Genomic DNA, 22048 nt, shown 5'->3' with positions numbered 1-22048 from the left:
ACTAAATTTGATATGAATCTGTAGAATGGTTATCTTTAGTATTATCTTAGGCTATATGCCTCGTCTACAACCCTTTCTCGTACAGAGAGTGCATCGTTGTCTTCTCTTGACTGATTGACATAGAATTTTCGTAGACGACACTATGATAATCACTTAAGTGTATTCAAAATTATGACCATCCTTTTTTTTGCAATAATGTGTCGCGTGTCACTATGGCACATGCACAACGATGACCATCCTTTCTTTGTCACACCTAGGTAAGACATTTTCAGCTCTAACGCTTAATTGAGGCAAGAACCTCGAGTATAGGTTGTTGGATGAAAGTTCCACATTGGCTAATTTAGGGAATGATCATGGGTTTATAATCAAAGAATACTATTTCTATTGGTATGAGGCCTTTTGGGAAAGCCTAAAACAAAGCCATGAGAGCTTATGTTCAAAGTGGACAATGTCATACCATTGTGGAGAGTCGTGTTCGTTTAACATAGGTACCATGTTCTTGTAACTTTTGTTTGAACTTCTTTGCCAAAGGATAACCTCACTTGTAACTTATTTTTGTATCATGACATCTCTGGTATAAAATGATGTAAACTGCTAGATTTAACAGTATACAGCCTAGATAGGCATTTACGCCCAAATTGACATTTTATCCCCTTATTGCATCCCACTTATTGCATCCCAATCTAACTCAAAGCAACTCAATCCAATCCAAATCTAAATTAACTTTCATCCCAACCATAACTGTATATGCATATAGTTCAATTATCGGCCTCAGCATTAGATTCAATGAACCATTAATCAAAACTTGAGAAATTTCCCTAGAAGGTACAGTTATAACATCCAGACCAATGCTCAATCCAACATGAAATATAGCTCGGATACAGTTACATCGTACAAAAAGGTAAGGGATTACATTTTTCTATCCCTTCAAGGAGTGAAGTCCTCCGCACACAAAGTTCTGATGCATATATAGATATATACATACATACACATATATATTTGACTATGCAAAACCGAAGTCTAATCAAAGGGGTCTATTCGTGGGTCGTGTTCGCTTGCCATTGCCATACCAGTGCAAAGGCATGTAGGGCACATAACCTACAAAATAGAATTTGGAGTTAGAAAGCTAGCTTCTCCCTTTTCCCTCCTTCACGATGTTCATTGATCTAAATAAAATGGTGGAAAGTCCCTCAATCCCACAAAACTTTTGGGTATAGAACTGATGAAATTTAGCCATAACCTTTCAACTCTAATATTTTAGTCTTTTAAATTTTATTAAAACAATAATAACTTACTATATGAACAAATATTTAAAACTATTGGTTAAATGTTGGATAATGGATTTCCATCACCATTCAAGGTTTCTATATTCACAGCTTCTTGTAACTAACCTCAAAGATGGTGAAAGTATAAGTAGTAGTTCAAGAAATCATACCTTTCCCGACCCCGAACAATTTTGGCATCTTTCAGTCTTTGGTGGCGACAAGGGCTGATCTCCACCACTTAAGGTTGATACTGGCTGGGTCAGCACAAGAGCTCCCGTGTTTGAGCAGCGAGCGCAGGCCAAGTATCCTGGTCCAATTACAAATGTACATCCCGAAGATTGAGAATGAAACTTCAACAAAAATAATTATGAACAATGTCTTCAATCAAGTTAGGAACTCTAGTTTGTGCACTAAAACAAGTGCTCAAGCCATACCAGTGCCAAGACAGTATTTACATCTTTTATGCTCCTGTTGCTTTACATTGTTTGCTTCAACAACCATTAGCGCTGAGATCACCCCGACTGCTCCTCCGGAGAAAGATGCCACGATCGGATCAACCTGACTGCACTTTGTCACAGGAAACATATGAACATATGAACATATGAACATATGAATTTAAAACTTGCATGAAGAGAAACAATTAAACATTAATGCCACTGATCTGAATTCCAAAGTGGGCAATTCTTACAAACATTAAAAATTTTTAGTAGTTTACTTGCACACAAACTGCATAATCCACATACACTAAGTAGAAATAGGACTCAAGATCCTCAGTATGAGATTCTAACTGCAACGTCTTGAGTAATGAAAGAACACAACAAAGAGCATATCAAATCTTATAATCAACCATAAAATAACCCCTTGCCAAAGGAAAATACAGAAAATTAATCATTATAAGAAATTTTGAGTACCAAAAGTTTAAAATCCTACGAAGGTTGTTGATCCACTCAATTTTGGAAGTTTCCTTTTTATTTATTTATTGGAAAGAAAACATGAGAAATTCACGATGGCAGCTGAACTAACATAATAATCTAAGAAATCTGTAACATGCTATGATATCCATTCCCTGTACAGCGACTAATAATTTCAAATTTATGCATATTAATTGAATCTCAACAAATTTTAATGGAGCCTTTACAAAAAATAAATCAAAAAATTCAGAGCAAGGATTAAAATATCCGTTAATACAACGATACATCTTTGAATCAGAGAGTTCGATGTCGATATTTAGTATTAACTGATATCTTTGACACATATATGAAGTAAAGACAACTCATTGCGGAAATATTTGTCGATATCGATCTATTCGTAAAATCAAAATTTCAATATCGATATCGACATGGATATTTTAATCTTTGATTAAGAGAGAGTATTAGCTCACCTTAGTTGCATTGGAAGATTCATACTACGAATAAAATCTACATATGATGTGCCTCCTAGTCCCAGCTTCAGCTCAAGCTTAAATGTAAGAGAAAAGATGAAGGAAACATTAGTCCGTTCCAAATTTGAAAAGAAACTTACATGATGTAATCAGACTGCTTATTGCCCCTAATGGACAAGATGACTCATCAAACGTGTTTTATATAAAACAGGTAAGATCGCATTAGAAACACCCAGAGGCACTATAGGAGTATACAGAGGACAATAGGGTGGCAAATAGATTACCGTGGGTGCTAATAGGCCTCCAAATAGCACTATGCCAATAATTAGAGAAGAACATGTAACATAGTAGAGCTTCAGATTCGCTGAAGTCTGCAAGTATAGTAGCATGTTTATATGTTGATCAACAAGTAGTTGAAAAGAAAGAACTTCAGATGATATGGCTTAGCGAAAAAATTACAGATGGGGAATAAAGCATACCAGGGGGGGTAAAAATGGAATGAATGATGGAAAATTGGGTAGTTCGTTTTCTCGCTCTTCCTTTGAAATTCCAAGTTCAGCATTTTTTATTCTCTGCTGTATCCTCAGCCGACGAACCTACAAAGATTGGAGCATTTCCAAAAAAAATATGAAGGGGAAGGAGAACCAACATATTTTGATTTCAAACACTAGAATGAAAATGGGGAGCATCAAAACATTTGTCCAAAGTTTTTACCCGATAGTACTCACCATGTCACGAGATATGCATATGCCGTGGTATGGCTCAATTAGACCGTGAGGCCCAAGAGTGTGGTAGAGAGGCAATACCATGCCCCTCTATAGTACATATAAGACATATTTGACCCATGCACATCAAGGTGGTGAGTCATACACCAATGTGGAGCATCTATCTGATGTCCAATTGACACCAAGCTTGATGAGTATACATCTTTCACTTATACGGACTTAACTCTATAGCCGCTTGTCAAAACGATAGAACTGATTTACATTATTGCTTCTATTCTTGCTTACACCTTAACTTGACAATCTTACCTAATCTTTTTGGTGTGTTAGATGATGCACCGTCATCCTCGATCACATCATGACACTTCTCTCTTAACCTTTGACATGACTCAACAAACGGCACTTGCATACCAACACTTTTCTTGTCCACAACATGGGAGACACAACTTACTCTCTCTCTTTTAGAGTGGATGAGATACCTAACACCTCATTGCATTTGGAGTCAAAAAGTGACTCAAGATGCCTTTAGAGTTCAAGAGTGGGCTGATCCAACATCAAAACGCTCCCTCTCCACTGTTCTAAAATCCTACTTGTTTCTAATAATCTCGTATTCAGCATGCCATAAACAGAAACTAAACAAGAAACCTCAAAATTTGTCTGGCACTTTTTTTGGGGGACAAGAAATAATTTCATCGATAGTACGAAAAAAATTGTTTGCCATTAAGAAAATCATTTCCTAATTGGACTTGTAAACAATAGACCAATTGACAAGATGATGTTCTCTATCTTTATCCACAACATCTCACATAAATAATTTAGATATTTTTGGCTGAAAATTAACAGAAAGGCAGTCTAAGAGTAATAAGACTGAATTAACTACTCAGAATTCAAGACTGAAAATTGGTTAATGCAAAATCTAGTAGAGGATTAAAACTATATAAGTAATGTCAGCCTACATAATATGTATACCTTTTGCATCAATAAATTCAGATTGTTTAGGTTCAACAGAAACTAATTTTTGAATTTTAGAACAACAATGAAGGAATCAGAACCCAAGCTGTTTAAACAATAATACTAATACCTAGCACCGCCCCCTAGATGAACGCCTTAGGTTTTTTCAAGCTATTGAAATTTTGGACACATCTAAATACTTCAAAATTCAAATCCATGAATAATCAAATAAAGGCAATCAGTTCATGAGAATAGTTTATACTACCACGCAAAATGTCCACTAATTCTGACCTCTTCCATATGCAAGAAAATTTTGTTTCGACGACTTCGAATGTTCTCTTGAATTTCTTGCAGTTCCATTTTTGCAAAACCTTCAACTGTTTCAGGTCCCTCTATGATACAAAAGCTGCATAAAAATCATGTTATGTTAAAATTTAACGTTCAGATGAAATATTCCTAATTGTCAACAAGAAAACCGAAGAGATAATACTACGAATACAAACTTCCTACTGCCATGAACGTGACAACATCTAAGAAACAATTCCTCGAACATGCCCAGCTCCACATATTCTCAGGGCTCAGAAAGGGTCCCAAGACCAGTGCAAATCCCTAAGATAAGAACTTATGGTATTTGCAATACTGATTTGAAGCAAATTCTTCAAATCATGAGAACACAAACGACCAGTCACTCCAGCCCAAGCGTTCACTCAGAGTGCGAGCATTTTCCCCTTCCTGCTTTGCTAGACAATTACGCCACACACTTCCACGCAGTGAATTGACAACTTGCGAAAATAAACTGACTCGAAGTAGTCGGCGCATTTTCAAGTAGCAGTGCTCAAAAAGTAAAAGACAAAAGAAATTATCCAGCCATTTTGCAATTTCATCACATAACCAACATAAAACATCGAACATGAACAATTATTTCATTTCCTAGAGGTTGCCTCAAAGTGATTCAACAACAACAACCAGGTACAGAGCTACCACAAGCAAGAATTGACCTACCTGGCAGAATTTTTATCAGAAGGATCAGATTCTATAGACGGAGCAAAAGAAGAAGAAGAAGAAGAGTCAGCGGAATCCGAGGCCATGGATTGGCATCGCCACCTTGAGCTCAATTTCTGCCGCTTTTTAACAGAACTCAACCTGAAAGTCAAACCAGTGCTCCAACAGTAATCGATTCGAAAACTGCGAGGTCGAGTCGAGTGATTGATTGGATACGAAGCCACCAAAACACGATCCATAGGAAACACAAGAGAAGAAGCAAATCGTTCAATTTTTGTTGGGATTCTCGTTGATTCTAATGCGTATTTCTGCAACTCCCGGGGAAAAAATTCTGAGAAACCGAAGAACTGAGCAAGCGCTGTGTGCCACGTAGAAGAATGATATTCTCTCTCTCTCTCTTCTGTTTCTTTCTTCATATTTCAAATAGGAAGAAGAAAATGATATAATTATTTAATTATATCATTTTTTTTTTCTTTAAAAAATGAATAATTTTTGTGGTTGCTTTAGAAAATATCGATTTTAAAGGATAAAATGAAAACGACCAAATTGTTTTTTTTTATTATTATTATTTATTCCTATGAAATTTTGTTTGTATTTTCTAAATTTTTAAAATTATGGTTTTTCTTTTCATATTTTAATTTATTTTCAAAACTTTAATTTAAATTTAATTAAACCATATTCGAATCTCGAGCTAGTAAATAGTGCCGTCTTTTATATTTTTATATTTTTATTTTAAAAAAGAAAAATAATAATTATCGAAAAAAACTTTTTTTATTTTATTATTATTTCTAAAATTTGGTTTGGTTTTGAAAATATGGATAGAAAATAAATAAATTTATATATTAAAATATTATTTATAAACTTATTTTTAAAATTAATTTTTTTTATTTTGTATTTATGGAATGCGTAAATTTTAGAAAATGTTCATATAAATGACGTAATAAATATAAAATTGATATTAAATAGTGGATAAACTTCTCCGATGACACGTGCACATGCGCCAAAGTGAGTGTATATATATATATATATATATCAAGTCATTTGTGGAAAGACCTAGAGGGAAACTGGAGGTCTGGAATCGGATCGAGCAAAATTTCCCGCCCTTCTTTGTTACGTTACTGTTCAAACACATCGATTGAAGTTATAATCATTATACGATTCGAGTTCCGGAGCTCAGAGAATTATTGTAATCGGCTCTCGCATTTCGGCCATTGGTGCCCGGCTGTGGTTTCTCTAAATCTTCAACTTCAATTTCCTGCATTACTTTTGTGGATTTTTTATTTTCAGTCATGGATTCCTCGAAAGAAGAGGATGCTTCCGTTTTTCTTGATCGTTCTTCACGGTTGACTAGAGGAAAGAGGTACTGGACTACTTGCCTATCTTCTATTATTATTATTATTTTCCTTGGAGATGGATTTGATTGTGAATTGGCAACGAACTGATGCAAGATGTTTCGAATTGATGTATTTATGAATGGGGTGTTTTTATTGGTTACAGGATGACCAAGTTGCTTGATGATGAGCTTGAAGAAGACGAGCTGTTTTGGAATCAGGATGCACTTAAAGAGGTATTTTTAATGTAATCCAACTTTTTTTTTTTTTCTTCTATAGGAACGATATGATTGATCACGTATATTTGCTTTGCGGGGGTTACTAGTAAAATCGCGATTATAGTTATGCAATGTGTTCTTCTGTTTCTCCATCATTTCTCATACGCGAGATTAATGTTCAAATTTGAAAATTTCACTGAAACTGATCCTGTACACATCCACTTAGATGTAGTTACACAGTTGGATTTCCGTATTACAACGCCATGGTTTGGATGTCCTCCGTTAGATTGCTGCAATGTGTTCACTCAATTGTGAATTTTGAATGAAACAAATATCCTTTCTGAACGTATCATCTTCAAAATTCGTTACAGGATGAGGTTGATGACGAATATGAAGAAGAACCTGAGGTTGCTGATGAATTTGATAGTGATTTCAATGAAGATGTGAGTTCTGTTTCAGTTCCTTTTCACGACTTATTCTGGTCAACCATAAACTGTTTTTCATAACATGGCTACTTTTTATAAACAGGAGTCTGAACCAGAGGAAGAAGCCGAGAATGAAGCAGATGAGAGGTTTGCTCTTCTCTGAAGTGCTTGGATGTTGGATATAGATATATTTGTATTTTCTGTTTTAAAATTGAGTTTTTTTTTATTTTTTTCTTTCTAGAACACAAACGAAAAAGCGATTAATATTTCCCGGAAAGACACCTTCTAAGAACAAGAATAAAAAGAGAGCTGTTTCTAAAATTGAAAAATCTTCCAAAGATGAAGCATCGACCGATCAATCTACGCCTCCTGAACATCATGATACTCCAGATGATACTGAAGTTGAGAGAACGGTGAGGAAATCCACTAGAACTTCAGTTATTGTTAGGCAAGCTGAGAGGGATGCTATTCGTGCAGCTTTGCAAGCCACTATGAAGGTGAGTCCTGAATACTTGAGACTTTTCATTTGTAGGATGTAGACCAAACTGTTGTTTGTTAGAGTAGTTTGGGTTTTTCTTGAAGGCAGTTTCTTGATTGAATATGGTGATGCTATTATGATGTGGAAACTTCTATTTGGGTTCACATATCCTTCAACTACTTGAAACTTATTTGTCATCCTATAAATTATGTAGTCATTTATTGTGCTATGTCAGACCATTCATTTGAATCTATAGATCCATTCTGTGTTTAAGAGATGAGGTGAAATAAAAAATAAAAATAAAAAAAAACTGCAGAAATAACTTTTAAAAAAACGAAAATTTTAAGACAGAAGCTCCTGAGTTCTATTTAGTTTGTTTTGGAGTAACTTTGAATTTTATGACACGCAAAATTTGGTTCTCCATTTGTTTGTTTGGTTTTCATGGTGTTTGGGTATGTAAAAAGAAAACTTTTTTTTTTTTTTTTTTTGGTTGGATAATGTATTCTCCTGAAAGAGTTACTGGACTGGTTTTACTATTTTGATGTATGGACTTCAGGCCGTAAGGTCTAGAACTGCTGCTCTTCGTACAAGTGAATATCTTTTTTTTTTTTTAGAGATAAGACAACTGACACTGTATTCAGGAGAGTAAGAAATCAGTATGGTAAATAAGATGTCCACCAATTTTGTTAATAAAAACTTCATTTTTCAATAACTATTAAAGGGAATGCACCTTATAGAAGTGAGAAATCTAGCATCTAGCTAACTTCCAGATGCCTTCTAAATGTTTAGTTTTTTCCTTGAAGATGGATGCTTTGCTTTCCTCTAATCCAAATCTTCTATACGCAAGCCTTAACATCCATATCAAATGAATTCATTGTCCTATTTGTGGTTCTAATTATTAATCGCACATTTTTTCCTGCTTTCTCAAAAAGTTCCTTTCCTGCTTCCTCAAAAGTTCATTTCCTGCTTCTTTTCCTTCAATGTTCAATTTTGTTCTAGTGTTTCCATCAAACAATTTTGTCAAAATGACTGTTTTTAGTATTAGATATGAGTGAGACTGTATTCTTTCGTGTCCACCAGCCAATCAAGAGGAAAAATCCAGGTGAGGAGAAGAAGATGAGTCAGGAAGACATGCTTCTTGAAGCCGCTCAAACAGGTGAAACTGATGGTTAACGTTTTCTGTTGTAAGTTGCAACACTGGGTGGATACTTGAATGTATCTTCTCTTTTTTTTTTTTTTTTTTTTTCTTGAATTAATATTTTAACCTTCCATATTCAAGAAATCATGAACTTGAGGAATTTGGAGCGTGTTTTGGCAAGGGAAGAAGAAGTCAAAAAGAGAGCAATTGTACAGAAAGCTGTGTACAATGGTCCACGGATACAATATTTGTCAAGAAATGGTACCATCTGAAGTGTGACTGAAAATTGTGTTCTTTCAGAAATGACCTTATCCATGTTCGGAATTAAGTTATATTGGTGTATTTTGTTGCAGGTTGCTCATATCTAGAGTTCAGTAAAGGATCGTCATTTCAGGCAGAGCTTTCAACCACATCAGTTCCATGTAATTAATTACTTGTACATAATCATCCACCCAATATTTTCTTGAACAAGAAATCTCCGAGACTAATACTCAAATATACAAACACCAAAAGGAGACAAAAGGAAAATAAAGTGCATAATTAATGGAAGGTAAAAGGAGAACAAAAGGAATAATCATTGAAAGATAAATACTTCCTAATTTATACAAATACAGATGCTTCTATAAATTCTCAAAACTCTTTTTGTTACAAATCTTGAAATAATAGCCTTCATTGCATATTTTGTTACAATGAATCCCCAAAACACTGTTAGCTCAGCAAAATTTGGCCAGCGTCCTACTTCCTTGTGTTTACAGGATCTCTTTCAGTCTTCCAAATTTGTTTCCTGTTAGAAAGGAAAAGAAAATGGATCTTGTTCTTATCAGTACCTTGTCCCCTAAATTGAAGTGCCCTCTCGTCCATCGGTTCCTCTCTTTCAGAAACTTCTCAAATTTTCAAGAGTAGGACTTCTTATGAGAAAAACTGTTATTTCCTCTTTACTAAAGTATTAAAACAATGAGTTAAAAAAATGGATCTGATTTACTTCCGAGAGCTATTGTCCCTTGGAATGTGCCTTTAAGGTATCAAATTCATTCCATTAAGTTTTTAGTTCTTTTCCTCTTCCTTTGTATTTGAAGAATATGCAGGTTCTGATCTTGCTTGATCTGTTTCATCTATAATGCTTATAATTATTGGTTACTTATCCCAGGAAAAGAAAAAGAAAAACATTGAGATTATCTAGTATGCTATTTTGCACTGTAAAAAAGTTCAGAACCTAAGTATATTTCTCTTCCATTTTTCTTTCTAGATCCAGAGAAAGCCGTATGTGTGATTACAGGTTTGCCTGCGAGGTAAGATCTCATTGCCATTAGTTTCTTCTAATGTTTGGTTCTTGTTCTCGTGTGCCTGAGAGATAGTTTAAATGATTGTTCTTATGTTCTTTTAATCTAAAAAAATGATCCTTCAAGTGCTTCATGAAATACCACAACGTTTTTTGTTAGACCGGTTCAATTGTTCGCAATCTAAAGGCAACATGGTTCAATTCCTTAAAATTTAGGCTATGATGGAAACTGGAGAGATCAGAAAAGGTTATATCATTGTTCTTTTAAATAGTAAAGTGCATGAGGTGCAATCCTCGGAGCTTTAACACAGGGCAGAAAGAGGGTTACCTTATGCTACTTAAGAAGCTTTTAATTCTGCAGGGTATTGCTCCTAAGAACTGTACTGAAGTATAGTATCAAGAATTTGACAATTCTGCAATTATTACTCTCTTGTAATTACTGCCTTTTATGCTGCAGGTATCGTGACCCAAAAACAGGGTTGCCTTATGCAACGAAAGAAGCTTTTAAGTCAATCCGTGAACGGTACAGTTCTTCTTTGCTTAATTTTTGGGTTTTGATTTCTTCATTATATTATAGCTAAGTTTGTATACCTCCCACTTCACTTCATTTTCTTTAAGCCTGTTTAATTCTTCTTAAAAAAAATTATTCACTACATTATAATGCCAATATTGTGTATAACCGAGACATGAAAACGTTGGATAGAGGGTGACTGATGATAGAAGTTTAGAAAAGACTGTCAATTCATTTTTGCCTGCTACATCATCAATTTCCGATGCTCCATTATGGTGTCGCTGGTATCGGCATTTCCCTAAGTTTATGTACATCCAGGAACGAAACCTATTTGACTTACAGATCAAACATAATTACAAGTCATTTATAACCATACCCTTAATGAGCGTACATCAATTCTCTTCCTCATAAGAAGAAAACTCGAATTTTAAATCAGGCTCATCAAGAGGGTAATAAGTGGCCAAAGTATAAAACAGTATAGACATTTGTGATTTTGGGATTAGCTCAATGACAGGAACACTAAGTTGTACTCTTTTGAGTACCCAAAATGGCCCAATGATCTTCTTCTTAAGTTATTATAGAGCATGGAATCTGTGCTTTTAATAGATGGTAGTTCAGAGTCTTGGTAACTGGTAACCTGTTTCCTCTTGGTGTCTCTGTGACCATGGCAATTCAGAGGTTAATATTATGAAAAAAATGAAAGAGTTGCTCAACTCTTCCAATTATCTGCACTGAATTGTAGAGTAGAAGGTCTTTAAGACTCCTGCTTTACTGGATTATCTCAAATTGAGCGTTTTCCTTCAATCAGTATAGTAGCTCACTAATTGTTGATATGATGCAGATTTGCGGATGATGGTATGGGAGCCAAGGAAATGGACATGGGATATTTATTTGCTTCTCTTTCTGGTAAAGGGTTTTCAGCAAGGCGGAAGAGATCAACACCGCAAAATAAAAATGAAATTTCCTACTTGCGCCCCTTCTCTCGTTTTCGCCAAATTCCAGCATTTGATTCTGATCTTTCCGATTAGGTAATATAGTAAACTCTCTTATGGCTAATTTTTGTATTGTCTATTCCGCCATTCCATGTTCATGAACTAATATCATTATTATTTTGAATAACCATAGTTTGTTGTTCTGGATGAGCGGGAAGGGAGAGGATACAGTATTTTGATTTCGATACTGAAATAGGCGCGTCCATGAAGACATTGACTCTGGTTACCTTGGGATTTTCCTAATAGGGTTTCACGTCAAGAGAATTTCAGAACTTTATGCCTGCAGTTTTAGGCGTCTTTTTGGGCTTGCACTTTGTGGTGTTAGCAGTTCTTACAACAGTTCACCATCTCTATTCTTTAGCTGACCCTTGTTCTGCTACCATTGCAAGGCAGGTTCTTAAGACATGGCCATCTACTGGACGAAATGTTCTTGACAGAGCTTTCAGATGTGTTCTTGATGAATCGGTATTTTCGGGGTAAATTGTCGTGCCCTACCGCCATTCTTGAGGAGTGACTTTCTCAAATACTGTTCTTTTCGTACTGTATTGCGTTGGTGGTTAGATTTTGTATCCAATTCTCTGTAATCGTGTTAAGGTGCCATTGTCATGGATTCTGATATATTTTGAAAATGAGATTAGGAAGAATCACGAGTAAATTGTTTCATAGTGACTTTCATTAGAAAAAAATGTGTTCTGATTTTTTCAGAGACTAGAGGGGCTGCGAGAAATGAGTGTAAAAGGAATATTGATGAAGCTAATAAGGATGAAGCAGGCAAAGCTAGAAGAATTGATCGAGTCATGTAGGATCCCTGCACTTCCACTTGACCTGCACTTCCACTTGACACCTACCGTGATGACGCCATGACCTTCTCTTGAATTCTCAACTTTTATTGCTCCATCCCCGGCAGGGGTAAAGAACCCATCACTATCTCAGCCGTACTATCGGAGGCTCTGGGGATGTCGGAATATGCGAGTCTGCTAATTAAAGTTTTTGATTTCTCCTAATTAAGTAGTCACTTCTCTTGTAAGTACAAAGCCTAAAATGGGCACTTCTAAAGTATAGGTACAAAAATTAAACAGCTTACAGTTTGGAACCAAAATGGTATTTAAAAACAAAAACATATGAGCCACGAGATGATCATCTAAAAAATGCATATGAATACGAAATCAGAAGAGGCAACATCTATGAAATCTGCGTTATGTTTGACATTGCATAAAAACAGATCTCTAATCATTTCAAAATTGAACTCACAACTCAGGTTTGCACATAAGGGAAAAAAAGGATACTAAATTTAAAGGCCAAACACTATAGCGATTTGAATTTCAACAGATAACATATGGGCACAGTTAAAAACTTGAAACCATTTACTTCTTCTCTTCCTTCTCTGCCTCGGCAGCCCTCTTCAACCGAGCACCGACATGGCGGGCATTCGTTCTCTCGATACGAATCTTGTCATAAGCCTGGAAGGATTTCAAGTCTTCTGTGATCTTCACAAGCTCAACTGATGGCTTCTCAAGTCCAATTGACATGTAAGGGCCCTGGACCTGTGTGGCAGTTGCTAGTTCCTCAGGAGTAGAGTCGCCAGCCTACAACAACAGATAATGTAAATGAATCAGAGACGAGGCATTAACAAATGAATTGTATTGATTTGGCAGTAGGAGCATGGAGGCTACCTTGAACTTGCGGGCACGTCGTGGGAAAACGACCACCTTGGCCTTATAAGTCTTCAACCTCTGTACATTAGCTTGAAGACTCTCCAAGGAACGATTTCTGCGACGATGATCGACTGCAATACCGATTGTTGGTGCATATTTCTTCGGAATTCCAGCTGCCTGGTTTTATGAAAAATTTGTCAATCATCTTGATGGGTAGCAACCAATGAATGATCTCTATAGAATCCAAACAATATCATTAAACTTGCAAACGTGTTCTTGAATATTACTTACTCTAGTACACTCTAAAAAAGATAAACATTCATAGACATTCACAACCGTATAGATGTAAACTGAGTTAAATATGCTCAAATCATCGAAAAAACTCCAAAATCTGAAAAATAATCCCACCTTTAACTCTTCCAAAGAGAAGCCTCTACCAGCCCTCACTTTCATGTTATACTTCAACGTCTGTCCATGAACAATAGGCCGAAGAGGTCCAGCAGTCGGCCTAGGGAAATTCTTCACAGCCTTTTCTTGACGGGCTAGTGATGATTTACAGAAGAACAATCAAATCTGTTAGAACAATACAATACAATACAATATATAGCCATGGATGACCTAGCAGAAAATACAGGGCCTCACCATTCCTTCTCCTTGTTTTGCGAGCAGGCTGGTTGAACCAAGTTCTGACATAATTTTGCCAGTGCTTCCTAAAGTGCCCACTAGGGATAACATTGTTATGCTTCATGGCTTACCTAAGTATTCCAAACAAAAGAAAGAATCTTCATTTATGTTATGTATGTCACAAAAATTGGTAGCAGATAAGTTTCGTTAATACACTGACATACATATATATCAAACTTAGTTGGAAGTAAAACCCTAACCAGAAACGATCGGAAAAATAAAACCAAATCCCTCGAAGAAACACCACAATCGGACACGATGTCGCCACAATTCGTAGAACACCAAGAAAATAACGAAAGAATAAAAGGAAACCCAATGATCCTAATAAACAGCTTGAGAAGGACTGGTAGGGAACTAAAACCCTAATCTAACATTGCATAGTATTCCGAAAACGAAGATCAAATTAAAGTCAGCAGATGAAAGTAACACAGAGGAAATTGAAATTGAAATGAAAATGAACCTTGTTCTTTTCCTCTCTGCGCCCCCTTCTGCGATTCCAATCCTTCGTTCCAAATTTGGCTGCTAAAATTCGATATATAGCGGCCATTGACAAAAGCCCTAGGGATTCCCCTTCCGGTTCTGTTGGACCGGGCTGGTTATTTCTTGTACAAATTTCCAGATTTATTGGGCCGGATTGCAATTTCACTGTTTTTTTTTTTTATTAATTCATCTCAACAAGATTAGCACCAAGCGGACTGTTAGCTAGTAAATCATCTCAACAAGTTTAGCACCAAGCCCGCTTGTTAGCTAGTGTGTATCACCTTACGAGAATCGAGTATGGTATAGATCAACCAGAAGAGAATCTTATATGGTTTGAGAAAGTGCGAATTTTCCGGAAAAGAATCTTATGTATGAGTTAATATTCGTTTAGTTTCTTTAGTTTGGGTTTATTTAGGTCCTAACCCGACCATGATTCTATGATTTTCAATATAGTCTCTTGATGTAGGTTTCACGTCATTTCATTTCCTATTCGCACTGCAAAAAACATAGATCCTATTTAATAACGACTTAGTTTTTAGTGCTTGAAAATTAGTTTATTCTCTAGCCCCTCCTCTTAGAAATACAACAACCCGATTGAAAATCTGCTATGCACATAAAAGTTAAGCTCAAGAACCCCGTCTTTCGGCATTTTAAAAGAACAAATGAGATAACATGAAAGAGTAGAGAACAGAATATTTCAAATTGCAATATAAGAAGAGTATTTGTAGGAAATGTATTTATAAAAAAAAAAAAAAAAAAATTAATCGAGTAATTTAATAATTAAATTCTAAACTTATAATCTCGCTTTTAAATTCATTTTTTTAATTCAAAATTTAATGTATAAGAAAACCCATTTAAAATTTCACCATAAAAATATATACATTAAAAATAAATAAATAAACAAATAATAATAATAATAATAAAGGAAAAGGGTCCATTTGTTAAATGTTGTGTGCATAATATTTCCTTCTCCCTTGTTGATTTCGCAGCATCCAGCGCTAATACAGAGTATACCAAAAATAGCACAAAATTCAATGTCACTCTTTTGTATATAAAGAAAATTGGTTGTTGGCTAATAGTTACTTCTTCAATCAACCAACTCAATGAAATTTGAATAAAAATAAAGTTAAAGGCATGTACCTCATGACCTTGCATTTGGTAGCTCCAACTCTATAAACCTGGAATCGATTCGAGGTTGTACTTCTGAGACCGAGCAGCTTCGACTTCCTCGCTATCTTCCACATTTGGTTTCTTCATTGTGTCGAGTGTGTTTATATAAGAGTGCGAAACATCTCGACTGGCAGATATGCTAGAGTTGCTGATTCTGCTCGCGAGGAATCGACGAATCAGACCTCGGAGGAATGGAGCCATGGTATCTGGCTCATATTCTAAGTAATACATGAGTCCTCCCATACAAATTGAGAACAGGAAGACCTGACTCATATTACCAAAACAAAGGAAAATTGTTAGAAATTTAACAGAACATCATAGGTATCAGGTTGTTTACAATCCTAATACACTGTAGAGATTTTGTAGAACTCCTCCACACAAATATAGAAACTATTTCGGAAGCGAGTTCACTAGATCCAGGCTGACACGCTGCTAATCTCTCTCGAGGATCGACATACGTCGGCAATTAATTAGATTTCAAGCATGACATTGTCAGTTATTCTAGGCCATTAACATACGAGGAAGTATATTGCTGGATGGTATGATTATTTTGTTTGGAATCACGACTCACCACAATGGTATGATATTGTCCACTTTGAGCATAAGCTCTCGTGACTTTGCTTTGGGCTTCCCCAAAAAGCCTCGTACCAATGGAGATAGTATTCCTTACTTATAAACTCATGATCTTCCACTAAATTAACCAATGTGGGACTCACTCCCCATAATCCTCAACATATTTAAGATAGAATCACAGAAATACTTGTTTCTCAGGAATAAGAACATAGATAGATGTGAGTAACTGATGCGCACTCCAAACAGTTAACTTTTAAGTTTTAACAATTACATTTGATTTTGAAGTAATCATACCTCAGCGTTTTTTATGTTTGGAACCAGGTGGCGGTTGACCAAAATATACCACCAAGAATCAGCTGCACGCGGAAGAACATAGAGAGCTAGTTCAGATCGTCTTCCCTTCTTCTCTAAAAGAACTGAAAGGGCAGATATTCCACCGGCAACCCAATATACGAGTTTGTGGTCTTTGGTTGCAACTTTCCTATGCAAACAAATGACCGCCTAGCATCATCTCAAATACTTCAGAACGTTATCTTACAGACCAACTGATATTAACGTGAATACAGATCAGAAAAACATTGACCTGAAAAATCCCAACAAAGGCAGACAAAAAACTTGTCGAGCGAACTGCACCTTTGACAGCAAGCCAACAGGTACGACCCGGAGCATCCATGAACTGCAAAAGCATGAATTATGATATCTAGAAACGAGAACTTAATGGAAAAAAAAAAATCTCAGCAAAAAATACAGGGGATAACAACTATCTAATCATTTTAGTAAAAGATAAGAATCTTCTTAATATATATATATATATAACTATGCACGTATCAAATAATAAGAGGCTTTTGTAACTACTTGGTTTTTGTACATCTTTCTCATGTACGTGTCATAGTTTTAATGGAAAGACCTCTGTTTCCTAGTGAAGGAAAAAGAAGGGAAACTACCAATTCTAAACAATGGCAGCTCTAACCAAGGAACACAATTTTGGTGGGCCAATCCTGGTAGAAGAAAATTTTAGGGAGAACTTACTTTCTGCAGGTGCAAAACAACGAATGGTACAAATGTCAAAGAGAAGTATAGAGGAAATGTCTTCTTGAATGTGGCTGATGCTGCCTGCGTATTGTGAGCCATGCACGAATTCGTGTCCGGATGGATTATACTACATGGAATAATGGAGGGAAATTCATCTAGATTTCCATAGCCAGATTTCTGCCTATCTGACAAGTAAGAAGAAAGTGAAGCACCATCCACAGGATGGCCTCTACAACTATCTCGTACAGCCTTGTAGACAGGTTCCGCAACTGGCCCTGTAATCTGAATGAAGTCCCGATATGCTTTTGGCAAGCTCTCCGGACGCATTACAAAGGAATACATAACCTGTAACAAATAGTTAATCACGAGTATGAGGTTATCACAATTATATAAATTCTATGCCAGAAACATCATAAGGGCAGAGATGAATCCCATAGTTCTTTTAATCAAGAAATAGAAATTCCCGCAAATCAACCATAGAAGCTTACAAAAACAGCACCAGTAGTGTTGGAGGGACTAGGAGATATACATATACTATACATATAGATAGATAGATATTTGGCTGATATAAAAGAGACCTTTTACTGAGAAAATGGGAAACACAAAGGTTACACAAAAAGATAGACCAGCATCAACAAGGGCCAACAAAGGAAGTAGAATTAAAAGAGGCCCAACTGTTGATGATTCAAACGGGAGTAATAGTAATACAAATAATGTAAAAGCCAAAAACCTAAGTGGAAACCATCTGCACGAGTACTATCACATGAAAAAAAAAATTATTCCTCCCCATTCAAATGCTCCACAAAAAATAGAAAGCAGAGAACCCATACAGCTTTAAACTACCTGTGCACATGCCATGGCAAAAAGAAGAGAATCACCATGTCTCCAGTGACTTCCCCAGAAGTGGAACTTGTTCTTGGATTTTGCAGAATTATAGGCACACTAATTTTAAGAAGAAAATGAAGAAAGTAAAAAGAAATACCTAGTCAGATAGAATCATAAAGATAAAGATAGAGAGCCAAAGAAAAGGGAGAAAGAAAACTACATCTCAACGGCAAACTTGTGTGCTTTGTACCTGAGCAAGTCTAGCCATAAGATATAAAGCAAGAGTACGCCTCCGATTTGAGCCATCTAATGCTAAAACAGACAGACCAGCCACTGAACCTGCTAAAATTCTGCTCATCATCCATTAAAAAGAAGAAAATGAAACACAAACAGAATCATGAAGACGTGAAAGTTGATGCTACAATGGATTGGAGACTTACACATTTAACGATGTCTCTTTCTTTCTACACTTTCTTAGCAAGCATCTAAGGGCATGATAAGACCCAGTAAAACCACCAAAGAGCAAACCAACACGACATGCCTCTTCTCTCACTATCAAGTCTTTCTCTGAGACAAGTTGCTACAAAAAAGTGTTCGGGAGGAAAAATCTAATCAAGTACATGAAACAAATGGAGAGAACAATATATCCTCAAAGAACTAAATTATTAAATAGATGTGAGAGGCAGCAGAAAGTTAAACACATTACATAATGTGATGTCCCACATTGGTTGGGGATGAGAACAAACCACCATTTATAAGGGTGTGGAAACCTTCCCCTAGCAAACGTGTTTTAAAGCCTTGAGGGGAAGCCTGCAAGGGGAAGCCCAAAGAGAACAATATCTGCTAGCGGTGGATCTGAGTCGTTACACATAAAGATTAACCTTCCAAGTTTTGGTCCTCTAGTATGAAAGCGCTACCTTTCTTTTAACTTCCATCACCACTCCTATCTTGTTGTACTTATCTATCAAAAAAGCATAATTTTCCCACCACTTAGAATTTTTCTACTTCTAAATAGCTCGAGCCAATGCGATATAACGTCTCTTTCGTACTCAAAAAGTCTAGCTCGACTTTTACAGGGTGTTGTTGGGGGGGGGGGGGGGGGGGGGGACTGCAGAGAATTCATAGAAGAGAGAACCATTGTTGTTAGATGTTCTTTCATTTGAAAAAAAATGAACCAATACAAACATATAACTACGCAGTCAGACATAAATCACTTGTGGGGAAAAAGAAGTTAAATCCTAATATGGAAAAAAATGTAGGTAAACAAATGACAACCCTCTTTACTTCAATCTTGATTGTTCCTATTGGAAATATTCTTTTAATCCCTGAAAAATTCATCCCATTTCGTTTTCACTCACCTCCAATTGAAACTCATTCCCAATAAATATGGTGAAGAATACAATTCAACGAAAAAGAACTATAAGAATCTCCATCAAATGCATTAACCTAAACAAACAGTCACATAGCAGCCATAAGAAACGACTATATTGATCATAAAAACAATAATAAAGGGATAAAACTGTATGGTGACGTGAATCCAACAATCTTTTCCAACCCTGATTCAAAATTTCAATCGGCGATCTCACAAAACAATAAGGAATACCGGAATCAACAATTTAAAAAATACGAATGACATCAAACAAAACGAACCTTGAGATCAAGAATAGAGGAATAGGACTGCCTCCGCGCGAGCTTGAAAGCACGGAGAAGTATACCAATGCCAACTCTAACACCATAAGAGAGAAGGAAGGTCTGGCAGAGGTTACCAATGGCATTAGCCACACAAGAGGACTCGTAAGCAGCATGTTCACAAGGCGGGGGCTGCTCCCGGGTCTGGTGATGATGAGATCCACATGCCGCTACTTTCCGCTGCCTCCGTTGAAGCTCCTCAATAGCTTCCCGGAGTTGGTCCTCCGCCTCACGGAGACGGTTCTCGGCCTCCGAATTCTGGATGCTGCTGGTGCTCCTGTTCAGAGACGGCGATGAGGGAGAGGAAAAGGGGGGGAAAGAGGAAGAGGAAGAGGAAGAATAAGAAGAAGAGGATGACATTTTGCGATGTGGAGAAAGGGAAATGGGGGCATCTGAGGAAGAGAGAAGGAGGAATTACGAGAGATCGGAGATGGAGGAGAGGGATGCGAAGGAAGATGAGAAAGAGAACGGTGGAAATGGTGGAAATGGTGGAAATGGCGGAAACTAAGCCATTGGTGGTTGAGGAAGACGAGGAAGAAGGATCCGTTTGACAGTTGGGGGGAAAAAGGCAGGAGAGAAGGCTTAGAAGGGGGCTCTCTATACTATCGTATTACCCACTTCATAAAAGGCTGAACTGAAAACATTAATTTAGCAACGGATTAATTTCTTGTCCTAAATCTTCCTCACAGGAGTGTGGAAAAATCGTGAGACATTGATTATGTTTTAAAATTATGAAGCTGACAGTCATACGTTCTAAAATTGTGAGGCTGATGGTAATACATAACGAGTATCGTGAGGTGGTGATATGTTTTAAAATTATGAGGCTGACAATGATACGTTTTAAAATCGTGAGGCGGACGGTGATACATAATGGGTATCGTGAGGCGGTGATATGTTTTAAAATTGTGAGGCTGACGGTGATACGTTTTAAAATTGTGAGGCTGACGGTGATACATAACGGGTATCGTGAGGTGGTGATATGTTTTAAAATTGTAAGGCTGACGGTGATACGTTTTAAAATCGTGAGGCTGACGGTGATACATAACGGGTCAAAATGAACAATATCTGCTAGTGGTAGGTTGGGTTGTTAGAAACGGTATCAGAGTCAGACACCTGACGGTAACTAGTGAGGACATTGGGTCCCCAACGAAGTGGATTGTGAAATCATTTCTTGTAAGGACGTGGAAACCTAATGTGAGACTGACGACGATAAGTAACAGGTCAAACGTTGGGTCTCTAATAGAGTGGATTGTGAGATCATTTCTTATAAGGGTGTGGAAAGCTAACTATAAAGTTGATGACAATAAGTAACGAATCAAAGCGGACAATAAGGGTGTGGAAAGCTAACCATAAAGTTGATGACAATAAGTAACGAGTCAAAACGGACAATTTCGTCTTGATAAGGTGTATTAATTTTCCACACATCTCTAGCAGTACTTGTTGCTCTATTGCTCTATAATAGGTCTATTACTTGTTTAAAAAATTACAAAAAAAAAAAAAAAAAAAAAAAAAAATCTGAACCTTTTTCATATGAAGGATGGTCACAAGAAAACCACGACCCTATCTCTCAAAAGTAAGATCCACACAAAAACAAGTGTTCTCTTTTTGCATTTGGTGTCGTTACAAGTGATAGGTCTAGGTAAACCCTATTGCATTGATGTTGAAGACAATAACGACCATGACAGTTTTGTCAACTTCGATAATAAGCTAGAAGCATACAAGTACTGTAATGTGCCTCTCCGAGGGTATCTGATAACCATGTATGTAAGGGTATAATCGATGATTTGACAACAAAAGCAATAAGAAATCCGATATAGAATATTATTTCCAGTGCTATAGGATACGATTGATTAGCCGATGTTTCAAAATTTAAAGTTGGTTCATTAGAACCATATAAACCGATCCCCCAAAACTCTCATTAACAAAAAAATTTCAAAATTTAAAGTTGATTCATTAGAACCATATAAACTGACCCCATTAGAACCATATAAACCGATCCCCAAAACTCATTAACAAAAAATTTCAAAATTTAAAGTTGGTTCATTAGAACCATATAAACCGACCCCAGAACTCTCATTAACAAAAAAATGGAACCTCCCGCAATATACAAAATAAACTTTGTAGCTGAATACAACCGTTTCTTTCCTCCCCACATCGATAGAAGTAGATAAACGGGAATCAATTCTAACTCCCACGTGATAAAAACTAGTAAAAGGTTTTGAGCAGAAAATGATCCTATTTGACCGC

General features: G+C 36.4%; 4 protein-coding genes across 5 annotated transcripts; 1 reads left to right on the top strand and 3 right to left on the bottom strand.

Moving 5' to 3' along the window:
• Nucleotides 1–777: 777 nt before the first annotated feature.
• Nucleotides 778–5743, bottom strand: LOC111809179 (protein ORANGE-GREEN, chloroplastic). 2 transcript variants are annotated; one of them, XM_023695560.2, is made up of 8 exons: nucleotides 5322–5743; nucleotides 4611–4725; nucleotides 3126–3242; nucleotides 2931–3017; nucleotides 2647–2723; nucleotides 1700–1827; nucleotides 1436–1572; nucleotides 778–1098 (listed from the first exon to the last, which is right to left on the bottom strand). In XM_023695560.2, exons 1-8 carry the CDS (start codon nucleotides 5735–5737, stop codon nucleotides 1021–1023), a joined length of 1155 nt encoding a protein of 384 aa, XP_023551328.2. In that variant the 5' UTR covers nucleotides 5738–5743; the 3' UTR covers nucleotides 778–1020. The 2 variants fall into 2 exon arrangements, with proteins under 2 accessions (XP_023551328.2, XP_023551329.1); XM_023695561.2 differs by lacking the exon at nucleotides 5322–5743 and adding an exon at nucleotides 4823–5214.
• Nucleotides 5744–6365: 622 nt separating this feature from the next.
• Nucleotides 6366–12356, top strand: SWC2 (DNA binding protein SWC2). The gene is made up of 12 exons (XM_023695062.2): nucleotides 6366–6681; nucleotides 6819–6888; nucleotides 7242–7313; nucleotides 7399–7442; nucleotides 7537–7792; nucleotides 8854–8929; nucleotides 9053–9172; nucleotides 9265–9333; nucleotides 10158–10200; nucleotides 10648–10713; nucleotides 11543–11729; nucleotides 11827–12356. The coding sequence occupies exons 1-11, from the start codon at nucleotides 6611–6613 to the stop codon at nucleotides 11727–11729; spliced, it is 1074 nt and encodes a 357-aa protein (XP_023550830.2). The 5' UTR covers nucleotides 6366–6610; the 3' UTR covers nucleotides 11827–12356.
• A 471-nt stretch (nucleotides 12357–12827) lies between these two features.
• On the bottom strand, nucleotides 12828–14633 carry LOC111808857 (large ribosomal subunit protein eL13x). The gene is made up of 5 exons (XM_023695063.2): nucleotides 14493–14633; nucleotides 13991–14103; nucleotides 13757–13890; nucleotides 13367–13525; nucleotides 12828–13279 (listed from the first exon to the last, which is right to left on the bottom strand). Exons 2-5 carry the CDS (start codon nucleotides 14094–14096, stop codon nucleotides 13058–13060), a joined length of 621 nt encoding a protein of 206 aa, XP_023550831.2. The 5' UTR covers nucleotides 14097–14103; nucleotides 14493–14633; the 3' UTR covers nucleotides 12828–13057.
• Nucleotides 14634–15532: 899 nt separating this feature from the next.
• LOC111808251 (uncharacterized) lies at nucleotides 15533–20394 on the bottom strand. The gene is made up of 8 exons (XM_023694121.2): nucleotides 19763–20394; nucleotides 18553–18692; nucleotides 18363–18462; nucleotides 18131–18229; nucleotides 17285–17632; nucleotides 16839–16931; nucleotides 16550–16756; nucleotides 15533–15946 (listed from the first exon to the last, which is right to left on the bottom strand). Exons 1-8 carry the CDS (start codon nucleotides 20159–20161, stop codon nucleotides 15683–15685), a joined length of 1650 nt encoding a protein of 549 aa, XP_023549889.2. The 5' UTR covers nucleotides 20162–20394; the 3' UTR covers nucleotides 15533–15682.
• Between the last annotated feature and the right edge of the window lie 1654 nt (nucleotides 20395–22048).

Source organism: Cucurbita pepo, chromosome 13 (assembly GCF_057944985.1).
Source record: "Cucurbita pepo subsp. pepo isolate OVF chromosome 13, ASM5794498v1, whole genome shotgun sequence".
Lineage (NCBI taxonomy): Eukaryota > Viridiplantae > Streptophyta > Magnoliopsida > Cucurbitales > Cucurbitaceae > Cucurbita > Cucurbita pepo.
Note: the sequence above shows the minus strand (reverse complement) of the source record. Positions and strands in the feature narration are given on the sequence as shown.

What these genes read in the sequence shown, in the direction of transcription:
- LOC111808251 (XM_023694121.2), bottom strand. Translation starts at nt 20,161, where the DNA reads ATGTCATCCTCTTCTTCTTATTCTTCCTCTTCCTCTTCCTCTTTCCCC. An exon ending in AAAGAGACATCGTTAAATGT is followed by an intron (nt 18,463 to 18,552) that starts GTAAGTCTCCAA and finishes GATGATGAGCAG; the next exon opens with AATTTTAGCAGGTTCAGTGG. An exon ending in CCTTTGTTGGGATTTTTCAG is followed by an intron (nt 16,757 to 16,838) that starts GTCAATGTTTTT and finishes AGATGATGCTAG; the next exon opens with GCGGTCATTTGTTTGCATAG.
- SWC2 (XM_023695062.2), top strand. Translation starts at nt 6,611, where the DNA reads ATGGATTCCTCGAAAGAAGAGGATGCTTCCGTTTTTCTTGATCGTTCT. An exon ending in CGGTTGACTAGAGGAAAGAG is followed by an intron (nt 6,682 to 6,818) that starts GTACTGGACTAC and finishes TATTGGTTACAG; the next exon opens with GATGACCAAGTTGCTTGATG. An exon ending in TCTTGAAGCCGCTCAAACAG is followed by an intron (nt 8,930 to 9,052) that starts GTGAAACTGATG and finishes TCCATATTCAAG; the next exon opens with AAATCATGAACTTGAGGAAT.
- LOC111808857 (XM_023695063.2), bottom strand. Translation starts at nt 14,096, where the DNA reads ATGAAGCATAACAATGTTATCCCTAGTGGGCACTTTAGGAAGCACTGG. An exon ending in CAAAACAAGGAGAAGGAATG is followed by an intron (nt 13,891 to 13,990) that starts GTGAGGCCCTGT and finishes AATCATCACTAG; the next exon opens with CCCGTCAAGAAAAGGCTGTG. An exon ending in GACGTGCCCGCAAGTTCAAG is followed by an intron (nt 13,280 to 13,366) that starts GTAGCCTCCATG and finishes CTGTTGTTGTAG; the next exon opens with GCTGGCGACTCTACTCCTGA.
- LOC111809179 (XM_023695560.2), bottom strand. Translation starts at nt 5,737, where the DNA reads ATGAAGAAAGAAACAGAAGAGAGAGAGAGAGAATATCATTCTTCTACG. An exon ending in TCTGATAAAAATTCTGCCAG is followed by an intron (nt 4,726 to 5,321) that starts GTAGGTCAATTC and finishes ATTTTTATGCAG; the next exon opens with CTTTTGTATCATAGAGGGAC. An exon ending in TTTTCTTGCATATGGAAGAG is followed by an intron (nt 3,243 to 4,610) that starts GTCAGAATTAGT and finishes CAATCTTTGTAG; the next exon opens with GTTCGTCGGCTGAGGATACA.